This window comes from Triturus cristatus, chromosome 5_1 (assembly GCF_964204655.1).
Source record: "Triturus cristatus chromosome 5_1, aTriCri1.1, whole genome shotgun sequence".
In the NCBI taxonomy this organism is placed as follows: Eukaryota; Metazoa; Chordata; class Amphibia; order Caudata; family Salamandridae; genus Triturus; species Triturus cristatus.
Window position 1 is genome coordinate 554,883,537 of NC_140587.1, and position 14,140 is coordinate 554,897,676.

Consider the following 14,140-nt stretch of genomic DNA (forward strand, 5'->3'; position numbering starts at 1 on the left):
GGTCCACCTTGATAATGAACATACTACTACCAGGACATATTTGTAACCTCTACATCTATTCATTTGGATATAATCCATTTGGAGGACCTCAAAAGGATGGTCAGGTGGATGGAATCCACCTTGTTCCATCGGAATGCCTTTACCTGGATTGAATTGGCAACAGATCATACATGTCCTGACCTTTTGTTTCGCTGCTGCACGCAGGTGCTTGTTGAACCATATATTCTGTAGGCTGTCTAGCATTGCTTTCTCTCCTAAGTGTACAGGGCTATGTGCGGTATTTATGATCACTTGAACCCTCGAATCAGGAAGAAACCATGTGGATTTGCCCTTAGTCATCCAACCCTGATCAGTCAGTACCCCTCCTTGTTTCGACCATTTCTTTAGTTCGTCTAGAGTTGCATGTGTCTGTATGTCTTGTACATCCTTGGAAGGATCCCTAACTGTCATGGCTTTGGACACTGATGGTACCTGTGACTTTGTCATGTCTAGTGGGGTCTGAGCTGTCTGTTTAGCAGTTCGGTCTGCCAGATCATTGCCTTGGGAAATGGTATCTGTGGCTTTAGTATGTGCTTTGCATTTCAGGATAGCTATGGCTGTTGGTAAATGTATCGCTTCCAGAAGGGCTTGAATAAGGGGGCCATGCTGTATCTTGGCCCCATGAGAGGTCAAGAACCCTCTTTCTCGCCAGAGCACCCCGAAATCATGAACTACCCCATATGCATATGGGGAGTCGGTGTAAATGTTTACTTTCAGGTGCTTAGCTCTTATGCATGCTTGTGTTAGGGCGATGAGCTCTGCTGCTTGTGCTGACAATATGTCTATTCTTTTAGTCTCTACTATTTCAGTATCAGTAGTCACTGCATATGCTGCCACTAATTCTCCCGCCCCTGTCCTCATACATGAACCGTCAACATATAGTGTTAGGTCAGGGTCTGGAAGTGCAACGTCTGTCAAGTCTTGTCTCGGCTTAGTCACGGTATGTATTACTTCAACACAGTCGTGAGGGGAAAGGCTTTCTGTACTGGAGGGCAATAGAGTAGCGGGATTCAGTATGTTGCATCGTCTGATCTCTATGTGTGGTTGGAATAACGTCAGCTCATAGCCTGTCAGTCTCGCTACAGTCAGGTGTTGGGTTTGTGTCCGGTTCAAGAGAACCTCCACTGCGTGCGGGACTTGTACTGTCAGGGGGTGGCCCAGCACTATCGAGTCACTTTGTCTTATGGCTAAGGCCGTTGCTGCAACAGATTTTAGGCACGCAGGCAAAGCCTGTGCTACTGGGTCCAATGTACTAGAGAAATAAGCACAGGGCTTGTGTTTTCCTGCATGATCTTGTGTGAGGACAGATAGTGCTGTTCCATCCCGCTCTGTCACAAAAAGCATAAACGATTTGTTGTAATCAGGGATCGCTAAAACTGGTGCTTGACATAAAGCTCTCTTTAATTCTTCAAATGCCACAGTGTGTTCTTGTGTCCAAGGGAGGACTTTCGTAGAGGCTGCCTCCTGTGTCGTCAACTGTATTAGGGGCTTGGCTATGTAAGCATACTGGGGAATCCACTGCCTGCAATATGAAGTGAGGCCAATGAATGCACGTACCTCCTTTTGTGTTGTGGGCTGTGAAAGACCTGAAATTAATTGTATACGCTCAGGTGTCAGTCTCCTACCCTCCTTGGATAGCAAGTGCCCAAGGTACGCCACTTGCTGTTCACAGAATTGCAACTTCGAAGGGGACACTTTGTGCCCCTTGTCAGCCAGGAAATGTAAAACCATCAGGGAAGCATCTTCACAATCATGGTCCGATCGTGCAGTGATGAGAATGTCATCGACATACTGTATCAGTGCTGTAGAGCTAGGCATATGAATACCGTCTAGTTTTTTTTTCAATGCCTGACTATAAATGCTAGGACTTTCCGTGAAGCCCTGTGATGCTCTCGTGAATCTGAAGCTGCGACCTTTTAAACTGAAACCGAAAAGATATTGGCTGTCCGGATGTATTGGAATACTGAAAAATGCGTTCTTCAGATCTATCACTGTAAAGAACGTAGCATTCGCATCAATGGCAGTCAATATTGAAGAGATGTCCGGGACCACAGGGTACTGTGGTACCACACATTTGTGTAACTCTCGCAGGTCCACAACTAATCTATATACAGGTGGTATATTGGGGTCAGTTCTTTTAAGAATAGGAAGGACCGGTGAATTAGATATATTGGAATCAGTCTCAATCACCACCCCTTGTGCAATCAGGTCATCTATTATTTTTAGTAAACCCACTTCAGCCTCGGGTGGTATTTTGTATTGTCTAATCCGCGGTAGCACTACACCTTCCTTTAGGGTGACCTGGTGTGGTGTAATGTTCATGTAACCTACATCAGTTGGGCCTTGTGCCCATAGGTGCTGTGGTACGTCTCGGAGCCTGATGTCAATATCCTTTATTACAAAATGTCCCTTGAAATCACGTAAATACAGTCGCACTCCTTCTGGTGAGCAACAGATTACTGCTCCTAGTTCTTTTAATGTTTTTATACCGAGCAAGTTTTCCGGACATGATTTAGTAAGTAGTAAGTCTGTAGTATGTATCAGTGGACCAACTCCTAAGGAGACTGGTTCTGAAACCTCATTAACAATAGGTCTACCCGAAAATCCCAGGGATACACTCTTTGAGCCCGAGAGGGGTGCCCCGGGCACCTCGGAATGACTAATGGTAGTTCTACTAGCCCCAGTGTCAATCAAAAACTTTTTATTTTGTCCCAGTAACCGTGCATGTACATAGGGACCCGCTTGGTCCACAGGAACTGGAATGAGGGGCAGGTCGAATTCCCTCTCTGGGCAGCTTCATGAATATGCTTGGTATTCTGGATAGTTGTTTTGAGCGTGCTCATACATTTGTGTAGTAGCTCGGGCTGGTGCAGGTGCATGGACAGACGATGGCGGCGGTGGAAACGTGTCTGATGTCTGATGTGTGTTACTGTCCTTGGAAGGATATTGACGAGGCTTTGTTTTACCTATCGCTATATTGTTTTTCAGCACTGCACACTCATTTACGAAGTGGCCTGGCTTCTTGCAATAATTACAAGTCCCACCATTTTGTTTCGTGCTATTCTTGTTCGTGCTTGCAGTGGTGTTTGCCGGTGTCGATTGGGCCACCAGCATCTTCATCTTTGTGTCTTTCATGCGTCTCTTTTCTTGGTCATGTTCCTCTCTAATTCTGTTCTGGTGATACTGTAACATCTGCAACATTTGGGAAGGGCTGTTTGCTTGCCAAGTACTCTCAACCTTCAGTACTCTATACTTTACCTCAGGTAAGGAATTTTCTACTAATTTGCTCACAAAAAGATGGGGATATGAATCACTACCGGGCTTAAGGCCACTGTTGATCGTAAAACATTTCTCAAACCTAGAATAAAAATCGCTAGTGTCCTCGTCTGGCTTCTGTTTACAAGCTGAAATAGCATCCCAGTCTTCTTTCTTGGTAATTAACCCTTTCACCGCGGCGGGAATTCCGCCGCGGTGCTGGGGGGTGCGGGGGGGCAGCGCGGTGGCGCTATGCTCATGACGGAGCCGCTCCGTCATGAGCCACGGTTGGGCTGTGCTCATGATGGAACGGTTCCGTCATGACTCCGCCCATTTGCGTTGTCCCCCTGCACAGGCGGGGAAACAGCGCCGCGCAGGCGGAGCGGCCGCCAACGGGCGTGTCATGACGGAACCGTTCCGTCATGAGCACACGGCAACCGTGGCTCATGACGGAACGGTTCCGTCATGAGCAGGGAAGGGGTTAATAATCTTGGCAAAACTTGTACAAGGAGTTCAGGTAATTCTTTAGCTCGGGGACCCAGACCAACCCCCGGGCCTCTTACATTTTCTTCTGTTTGCAACACATCCCAGCTGATCTTGCTCTCTCCCACCTCCCAGTCTTTTTCTTTAAGTTTCTCGTAAATACCAGCAGGCAATAGGACTTTTAATAACTTTAGAACGTCCGCATATGTATATTCCCCTAAACGGAGAATGTCTTTTAATTCCCTGTGAAAACCCCCCGGGTCTTTGTCATGGGAGGGCAACATCTTTTTCATTTCCAGTATCTTTAATTTTGACAGAGGGGTGTAGACATACACCCGTTGCAGTTCATTGTTTGCATCCTTTACAGGATGTACCTCTCGTAGGGGGTTCAGTTTGTCGTATGCCTGACCCTTAACCTGGGGTGGAACGGGAAGCAGGGATCTAGTCACATATACTATATATTTGTGTCGCTGATTCAAGATGACATTAATCAGTTCAGTACCCAAGTTCATCCATCTGTCTAGTATTATGTCGTCCAGCAACCTATGCAATATACCAGGACCAGAGTACTGACTTTCATACAACGTTATTAAATGTTGGACCATGTAAACACCAGCTAAGCGCTGTTTATTCGGTGGAAGGCTCAAAAACGTCTGTGCTACGACATCATTATTATATAAATCGTATTGGGATACCCACAGGGTGGCTGATCGTGCTAATTCAAATTCGGTTGGGGTTAAGGGCTGTTCATTACCTAACCATTCATTCACCGCTTTGTCGGTGATTTGAAACAAATTTTCAAGGGAAAATCTCTTTTTTATAGCCGTTCCCTGTTTACGGTAATTTAGGCCTTTGGGTTTCTCGAATCGTCGGGCATGGCCCACGTATTGTATTTTATCTTGGTCCCCTGCTTCATCATCAGATGATAAAGCAGCTTCATCGTGCGGTCCTGCTTCGTGTGACGCTACTATTGCTTTTCCGATTTTGGTCAACATGTTGTCAGTCTGTCCTGATTTATCATGCTGACCGGCATCTATTCGATCACTCCAACCAGTATAACGATGGTCTACATCCCCATTTCCTTCGTCTTTTTCTCTGATCAGACAATTAATTAGGAAGCGAAGGATGTAATTCTTAACAACCACTTTTCTATTTTGTATAACATCTGCTATGCTCTCAGGACCTTCCCCTGTTCTTATGAATGTGTACATTTTCTTTAGATGTTTGTCCATATCTGGTAGTTTTTCCAGATCTGTGACTGCTCGTCTAAGCCGTAGTGAAAACACAAGCATCCTGCCCTTACCTGGGTCTGGATCATATATACATTTGGGGATGTCTACCTTTACTGTCGACACCCCTCCTGACGCTGTCCCGGATCCCCCCTCCCCGCCGTCATCGAGCTCCTGGAGCTGTTCTGGCATTGGGGGTGCAGGGAAAGATCCGTCCACGTAGGCTGGTGGCGATTCCTCTAGATAGGTGTCAAGAAACCTGCCGGATGCTGTTTTTAATTTTCGGGGTACTGGCGGAGGCACTCTAATGGGTCTTTCTACTGGAGTCACTTTCGCTAGTTCCTCTGAAATGACGGGGTAAATACCAGCAACAACAGTATTCATTTCTCTTTCAGTCTGCTCTCTTTTTACTCGTTCCCCTTCCTCCCGTAATTTCTTTTCTTTGGCTTTTTCAGATTCATCCTTACTTCTCTCTATTTTGTGGAACTCTTTTTCTGTTCTCCTATGTGACTCCTTACGCCACAACTCAATGGCGTCCTTCTGAGCAGGTCTAGATTTTCTCTTCCATATTTCTTCCTCTACTTTCATAATGCTTTCCGCATCCCACGTTCCCGTGATAGGCCATCTATATTTCGCCTCTAAATCCTTCGTGTAATCTACCCATAGTTCTAAAAACAACACGGCATCTAAACCATGCTTACAGTACATGAAATGTCCAGGTGTGTCCCTAGGCGGAATGTTAACTGGTTCCTCTAGTACACCTTTTCTGGTACATATTTTACGTAGTTTCGAAAATAACGGCATGTTGGAATGTAGCCAAAAAACAAAAATCACAATAGCGCTGTGAAAACAAAACTATAATAAAACAAACTTACATAAAACCTGACACATTCAAACCTAACTGAACCTGACTAGGACAATAACATTCATACAGGTATATCGGTGCACCTTGAATACTTTGAGATCTCTATTTCCTATAACTCTAGCTGCATGCACTTGAACATACAGGTCTCACAAGTGAGAACCCGTCTTGATTGCAACCCCCATGAGAAAACTCACCGGGAAGCAGAACTTGAACTTGAACTTGAACTTGAACTTGAACTTGAAGTCGAAGGCCTCCGAAACTTGACGCTGCGCGGGGAATGGCGTAACCTAGGTGGATCTCCAGAAACCTCGGACACAGCTCTCTCGCAGGTGGGCTCTGGGTTAGGACAATCTGCGTTCCTCACCGCCTCGTATGGATGCCTGGTCGCAGTCCGTCTCCTTCGTTGGCCTGAGGGAGTTGGCGGGAAAACCCGCGACGTACGTACTTGAAGTCCGTCACAGCTGTGGAAGGGGGCAAAACTGTACCTTCATCTCCGGCGTGTGGGGAAAGAGAATTGTCCCTATTCGGGCGCCATTATGTCGTAAATAAAATATTACGCCCTCATATTTTCATAATTTCAATAAGATCATGCATAAAGCAAGAGGCTGACTCTGTGGTATCAGGTTCAAAAAGGGCTTTATTCCAATAACTCGAGTCATTGGGAGAATATTACCATCACTACAAGGGATCCGGAAGGGTCTCAAAAGTATTCTCAAAACATTATTCACAGAGTACAGTATATATACATCTCCATAATGTACGTAAGCGAAAAGAGCAAAAGAGAATGAGATAAGAGCATGTGGGCGTGTAAGTAGGTGTGAAGGTGGGCGTCCATGTGGGTGTCCACTTGATGATAATGGGTAATTTGTCATAGGTGGGTGGATACCTGGAGGGGGTTGCGTGATCTGCTGGAATTGTACTGGAACTTTGCCTTACTTGTGCTTGACTCGAGCATGACGTATAGCTGACGTGGGGAGGGTTGCTATGCAACCGGGAAGTCTGGAAGTGAGGCCTTCAGTGAGTGAGGCCTTCGGTGTCAGGACGACCAGCACATCTTGTTTTATCTGATATCTGATGTCTGGAGCAGGGACTGATTTGTGACATAGGTTGCCCATCACCAAGAGCCGATGTGGCATCTATTTCTTCATTTACTTCATTTACTGCAGAGGCCTTACATGGGGGCTATGGGCTTTTTACTGACGTGAGCTTTGCAATCTCACAAACAGAGACAGTAAGGCTGGGCTTTCTCCTTTGCTGATGGGTTATGTTGATCCCTCCTTCTCCAGGCAGGAATGCGGCTCTGTAGGAGTAAGCAGATAACCGTGCTCAATACTGTCTCGGCACCTCTGACAGGGCCCCTTTGGCTGAGGCCCAAGTGTGCAAGGCCAAGGATACACAGCTGCAGCTTTCTGAGCGTCTGAGGCCTGAAACCTCTGTTCGGGTCTGGCTGAGCCACAAAACACGGGGTTTCATGTGGTGCAGGAAAACATGATGTAAAACGTGTAGGCCTCAATACAGATTTGTCGTTTCTCTCATGGGAGACTGAATGATGGCAGGCCACGTTATAGCATAAGCATCATGATAGAAAGGCCATGGAGGGGAAATGCATAGGTTACATGCATGTGCACAATTAAGCGTTAGGGGGGCACATGGGGACACATAGGCCTCATAATTTTTATTTTCCTCACTACTACGTACTGTTTTTGATGGTGTTGAACTTTCAGATATGAAATACACCAGATAACTCTAGAAACCCTGTAATGGTCTCTCCGGTAATACATGCAATCGTCTCAGCCATACCAAAGTTGCTAATGTCTTCTGAATTCCTGAAACGTTATCTGTTCTTTCATACCCACTAGCAAGAGTTAGGGTCATCCCTGGCCTCTTCAACCACTCTGGAAAATTAGATTGGTTCCTATGTAAAACCACCAACAACTGATCAATCCAGGATATCGCTTTCCCTTGGCCAAGAAAGTAGAAGGAGGTAGAAGACGAGGGTCCCTGCTTGCTGTGATTAATAAAAGGCAAAAAACACACCCCCAACTTTCAAATTCCCTCCTTGAAATTAGGGCAACAAATGGGAAAACTAGAAAGTGGAGGGGTGTTGGCTTCCTCAACTCACTGTGCAAAATAAAGAATACTTGAACCTCAGAAAAAGAGTGGTGCACTGGCCATGGTGTGTGCTCATAGATGACGCAGATGACAAGTAATGGCAGATGCCTATTGCATGTAACAATACAAATGATTACATATGTAGGTAAGTCATCTGCCTTCCTGCCTTCCAGTGTTTTTTTTTCATTTTAGAACTTAGAATTCTGACCTCTGCTGTGGGCTAAGACCCTCTTAGACCAAGCTGCATCTGGATTGCTAAAGGTGCATATATTGTTCTGCCAGTGCAGCTCCTGCTAATATGGTATTGGCCATTCTGATTGTCAGAGTATGAGGCTGTCTCTGGAGAATAGTGATATAGTGACATTATATTTATAATGTTTTCATTGCAATGCAACTTTAATAATGAAGGCTGCCCTCCCCATTACACCTGGACCAAGGATGGAGTCAAAGAGCTGGACATGTAACCTTACATTTCGAATATACTGTCATTCAGCTGATACAGATAAATTGACCAGCTACCAGCTCTGCTTTGGCATCTATGTCTCATTAGGTTAAAAATAAACCAGCTAAGACACAATTCTGTCCACAGACTTCTGGCAGTTTAATCTGCAAGCAGTGCTTGAAGGATTTAGGAACAATATGTACACTAACTACCTAATAATTATATCACACTGTAATAACATTGTAAGTTTAGGGTGAGTGTAGAATGTGTGGATATTTTTAGCATTGAATTAGGGTTGTCTAACACAATCAGGCTGGTTATCTTATCTAAATATCCATGATTTACTCACCTCCATTAAAGAATTCGGGAAGAGAAGAAAAATTAAGGCTTATTTGTGGAATATCTGTCTTCCTGACAAAGGACTCTTGAAGAACGGTTCATATCTGTACCTGAATCTATGCCCACCAAGACCCAGTTCTAAGACCCAAGCAGTACAATTTCTTGACTTATTCCTCCTGAGAAATGTAGGTACAGCTGTCTGAGGGAGGAATCTTGTCTGTAGAAAGTCTGGTGTTTAGACGCATGATATACACATAAATTAGTCTCCATGATGCCTGTTTGATCTGTAGCATCAAGTGACCCGAAGCATGGTCCTCATGCTACTTTCGATACCTATGTCAATAAATGGGTGTCTAAACCAGGTTATGGCCTTTGCAGGGGTGCAAACCTGGTGCAGAATTCAGAAAAATTATTGTGGTATACAACAGTGCAAATGGAATTACATTCATAAAATCAAGCTGGTATTATTATATGCAACTAAATCTACTCATGAAAATGAAAGTCTGTGTGTAGCAAGAGCTGCTTTCTCTTACAAGGAAAGCATTTCCTGAAACTCATTACCTGTTAAATCTTCATTTTTTGACATAAAGGTCTCCATTCTGCATGTTTAATATTTAAAATTACCAAAATATAAAAAATAATAAAATAGAAAATGTTTACTGTAGGAATCCCTCTCTGAACGAGATACTGACCAGGAAGATGTGATGGAATTAATATTTTTACTGGTGTGGATATATGAAGTTTTTGAAGACATGACCTGTTGAGGTGCATGAAGGTTCTAGGGCTTGCAATCCAACTTATTATGATAAAGGCCAGTTCACTTTAATATAATTTGTCTCCCCCTAGAGCCACTGTAGTAGTACACTATTAATGTGGATAACATCTGTCAAGACATTTCACACAAACCCCTATTCATTTATGTATTTATAACATATTTTACTTCGGTTTACCAGCATCTCACACTTCATCCTCATATGACTGCAAGTACATTATGATAAAAAAAACTATACTGTTCAAAAGAGGTGTGTTTGTTCTTCGATGCATGACTTGCCAGGATCATGGTTTGGGGAGGATAGTTCCCGAAGGATTTCTAGATGAGGAATGCTTTCACTTTATGGGGATAGCTTGATTCGGCTCTAAACTGGCAAAATCCTTTTGGTAAAGAGCGAACCTAAATCTATTAATGCAGGTACAAAAAGAAGCATGTTTTATTTTATTTTATTTTATTTAAAAGGTTTTATATAGCGCTGGCTGGACCCGAGGGTAGCAAAGCGCTTTACATGGGTATTATTTGCAATATAACAAAATTACAATGCAGTAGTATTCAAAACCAATACAAACAGTAAAAAAACAGCTCAAAGGACCCCAGTATTTGTTGAGAAGGAGGAGTTTGAGGTCTTTTTTGAAGCTGACGTAAGATGGGTTACAACAAAGTTCTTTATGGAGGGAGTTCCAGATGTTAGGTGCCATGAAGAGGTTGAATAGAGAGGGGGAGAGGATAGAGCCCTGGGGGACCCCTAGGGAGGAAGGCATAGGTTTGGAAAGGCAGTCGCGAATTTTAATTTGCTGGGTTCTGTGTTGGAAAAAGGAGGTGAACCATTTGAGGACTGAACCGTTGAGGCCAAAACGATCTTTGTGTGTTAAGTAGAGTAGAGTGGTTAAAAGTGTCGAAAGCAGCAGAGAGATCAAGGAGAATGAGAAGGGAGGACTCGCCTTTGTCGAGGGAGTCATGGATGTCATCAATTATATTTAGCATGGCCGTTTCCGTACTATAGCCTTTTCTGAAGCCTGATTGGAAAGAGTCTAAAAGATTGAATGAATCAATGTGTCTATCTAGTTGGTTGAGGGCGCATTTTTCAAGGGCTTTTGAGAGAAGAGGAATCTTAGAGATAGGACAAAGGTTATTTAGGTCATTTGGGTCACCAGCAGGATTTTTGAGGATGGGAGTGATTAGTCCCAGTTGGAGGGAAGCAGGGACACAACCCGAGGTAAAGGAGGAGTTGATGATAGAGTTCCAATAGGGGGCAATGACATGTTTTAGATCTTGGACAGGGTTGGAAGGTAGAGGGTCTTTGGTGTGAGATGACGGTTTAAGTCTGGAAATGACGTTAAGAACATCAAGTTCAGTGACTTAATGGAAGTTGTGCCAAGAAGCATTATTTTTTTGCTCGAGTATGGTGGGGATGTTTTCAAGAATAGGGACGACAGGAGGAAGAGATAAGGAGTTATGAAGAAGCATTGAGAGTGAAGGAGAATTGGAGGGAATGTCCAGGGAGGGAAGTAGGCTAAGAGGGAGGAGAGTTAAGGGGAAGGATTGATCAATTTTGGAGATTTTTTCTCCAAAATAATGTCACAAGGAATCTTGGCACATGTTTTTATAATGAATAGTGGAGCATTAGACATAGTTTAGTGAATGGGCATGTTTTTTAAGTCGGGCTGTAATCCTGGGCTCCTAGATAGTCAACAGAGGCATTTGTAAGACCTGAAAATATAAGTATGTTATATTCTGTGCTGATATGGTTTGTTAGGTATTACATCGCAGAGGTTCATGGTTACATGCTAGAAAAGATAAGGCTTCTTTCAGGGCATGCCTTTCATTTCAAGGGCTCTTCACAGACTCCTCTTTTTTTTTTTTTTATACTATTAATACTTCTGTTCAAGCATTGGATCTTTCTTTTGAAGTCATGTTTTGTTCACAATTGTAAGGGGCAGAGCCTCCCTCTAACAGCCTTCTCTCTCTGGCTTGTGATTGGAAAAAAGCAGAACTATCAGCCTCGTGTAGGTCTTTTCATGGTAGAAATGGCGTCCCCTGGATGCCTAGTGGACCAAGTCCTTAGACATGACAGGCTCCTTGCACAAACATATGACGCTGTACACTTGCTGCTAGAGCCAGCCTCTCCCCAACCAGATGGAGCAGGGACCTGGTCCACTGAGGTGACATCTTCATCTGCGCTGTAACACACCCCGATGACCCTGGGTTTAAACAACATATTGGACAAGTCCAACTATAGCAGAAGGGAACAGCTCCAGTCTGTTAATTCCATTTTGAAGTGCTTGTTATGTTATGTTATGTTACTAGGTATTTGTAGAGCGCGCGGCTACTCCCAAGAGTGTCCCGGCGCTAGTCGTAAACCCGTAACAAGGCCCTCAGCAATCACATACCACAGACACAGATCATAGGAACAGCAGTGTTTTTAATTTGTGACGAAAGCACAAAAGATCATTTTCCTGGCGCAGCTCAGTAGGAAGGTTATTCCATAGTGCAGACACCAGTACTTGAAAGGAACGGCCTCCCCATCGGGTGCGATAGAACCTGGGAGTGAGGAGCAAACGGGAGGATGAAGACCGTAGGTTGCGTGAAGGTGCGTACTGTTGGCAGCGAGCGATATTGGGTAAGTATATCTCCAAACTGAGAGGATCCACTACCTGGTGGGGAAGGCCTATTGGGTAAAATTGAACACATCAGCCCCAGCAGTGCAGATTGGTATATTGCGGGATCCATGTTAAGTATTTGCCGTCACAGATTTATGATTTAGAACAGATAGGTTTCTGCTTTCTCGTTTTTCAATTTTTTGTTCTATCACCTACATTTACCAAGAAAATAAGTGCAGACTTTTTTGTTTTTTTGTTTTTGCATAGGCAAATTTTAGCGAGCTATACCATACAGCAGCCTAGGCAATGAAAGCTTTAGATTGCATATTTGGTCCTCTGTACTCATGTGTGCATATACATTTCTATTTTTCTCTCTCCAGTGGCTTCTAGACAGATGTAGGAATGAATCTGGAGGGGACAGAAAAAGTCTTGATTTCTCTGTAAGTAAAAACTACCTGCTCTCAATGACTGAAATAACCATATTTCATTAGCTTATTCTTACTGGTGTAAAATTGTATACTCATACAGTTAAGTGGTTCAGGTGCGGTAAACTACAACTTCACATGTCAGGCTCTCCATTCTGCAATATATTTGATCATTTCCTTTCTGTTGGAGCAGTTAAAAATATTTGCAACACAAATATGTGAAGAAACAACCCAGGGGCTGCTGTGTTTCACTGCAAGCAGAAGCCCGGCCTATATTTCTAAAGAGGGAGGGTGCAGTAAATGGCCAGCTGAGGCTAAAAGTGCCTTAGTGATGCAAGAAGGCTGTGTAAATGCCAATTGTGGCCTTGCACAATATCTGAAAGTTCACCAGGATGTTTTTTTCAACAATAATTTCGCATATGTTGATTTGCAGCCAAAGTTCAACTGTTTTAAGTATAAATTAAATGCACATTTTCATACAATTACTCATTTCATACCCAAATATGACTCATTTTACAGATTTACCACAGAAAAACCTTTTAGGTGCGCACACCAGGGACCACGAGGACAATATGTCCTCCACAAGATAGCTATACGGAGTGAAAGCTTTCAGAAAGTGACAGCTTCAATTTGAAATTATTATTGCCTTCCCTTGGAAGTGCTTTGCGATTAGATGAGCTGGCGTAAAGCATTTCTTTATTGTGTGTCATATGGATGGGCAAGCACACGACTTTGGTATCCCCCACAGGACTACCCTTCTTGGATGTCCCATTCTAGTAGGAATGTTTTACATTGTTTTCTCAAAGTCACTTTTCTCACCTTAAACATTCACAGTAGTTTAACGTTTAAGTTGGCATTGTGAATTCTATCAGAGCGAGTTCAACACTGTATCTTTCTAGATTCAGTAAAACAAGGCTATCTTGGCTGAGGTAGTCAAATCATGTGTTAATGAGACACTTGGAAATACAGGGGCATATTTACTAAACATTTACACAACACGGGGCAGCAAGCAAAGTTGCAGTGTTGCGTTGCATGAAAGGGAGAGATAGCAGAAATGCTCCATATTTACAAAGATATGGAGTATTTCTACCCTCTCCGTGCACTGGGACACTATGTGCTCTCTATCGCAAACACTGCCACCTTTTTACCATAGTGCAAGGGCGCCTGCTTTACAAGCAAGATGGCAAAACCAAAAGCAATCGTTGGAGGCATTTTCCTCTTTCTATGTGTGCAGCAGAATGTAGAACCCCTAGGAAAGTGGAAATAACTAGGGGAAATAAAGCTATTTCTCCTCATCATGCCTCACTGTGAAAGCACAGCATTTTGAAGCATTCCCAGGTTTACTAGTCTACGTAAATCTGGAATCGCCCAAAATCCATGGATGGTTGCATGGGAACTCCCATGCTCCACCCATGGTACGCCTCCCAAGTCAAAATGTAATGTAAGGCAGCACAGGCAGCTGCATTGCATCACATTTCTTTATAAAGCTGTGAAAGGCCATGCAATAAGGCCTTGAGTGGCTTTGTAAATATTACTGAAGCCTTTTTTTGTCCTTGTGTCACCTTGCATGATGCAAAGA

General features: G+C 43.6%; 1 protein-coding gene across 3 annotated transcripts in view; it reads left to right on the forward strand.

Moving 5' to 3' along the window:
• The window catches only part of TRPA1 (transient receptor potential cation channel subfamily A member 1), a 1,005,076-nt gene that overhangs the window by 728,079 nt on the left and 262,857 nt on the right, over positions 1-14,140 (forward strand). For all 3 annotated transcript variants that reach the window (XM_085605436.1, XM_085605435.1, XM_085605437.1), the window contains exon 17: positions 12,517-12,576. In XM_085605436.1, coding sequence (XP_085461562.1) covers positions 12,517-12,576 — 60 coding nt within the window. The remainder of the gene's footprint in view (positions 1-12,516; positions 12,577-14,140) is intronic.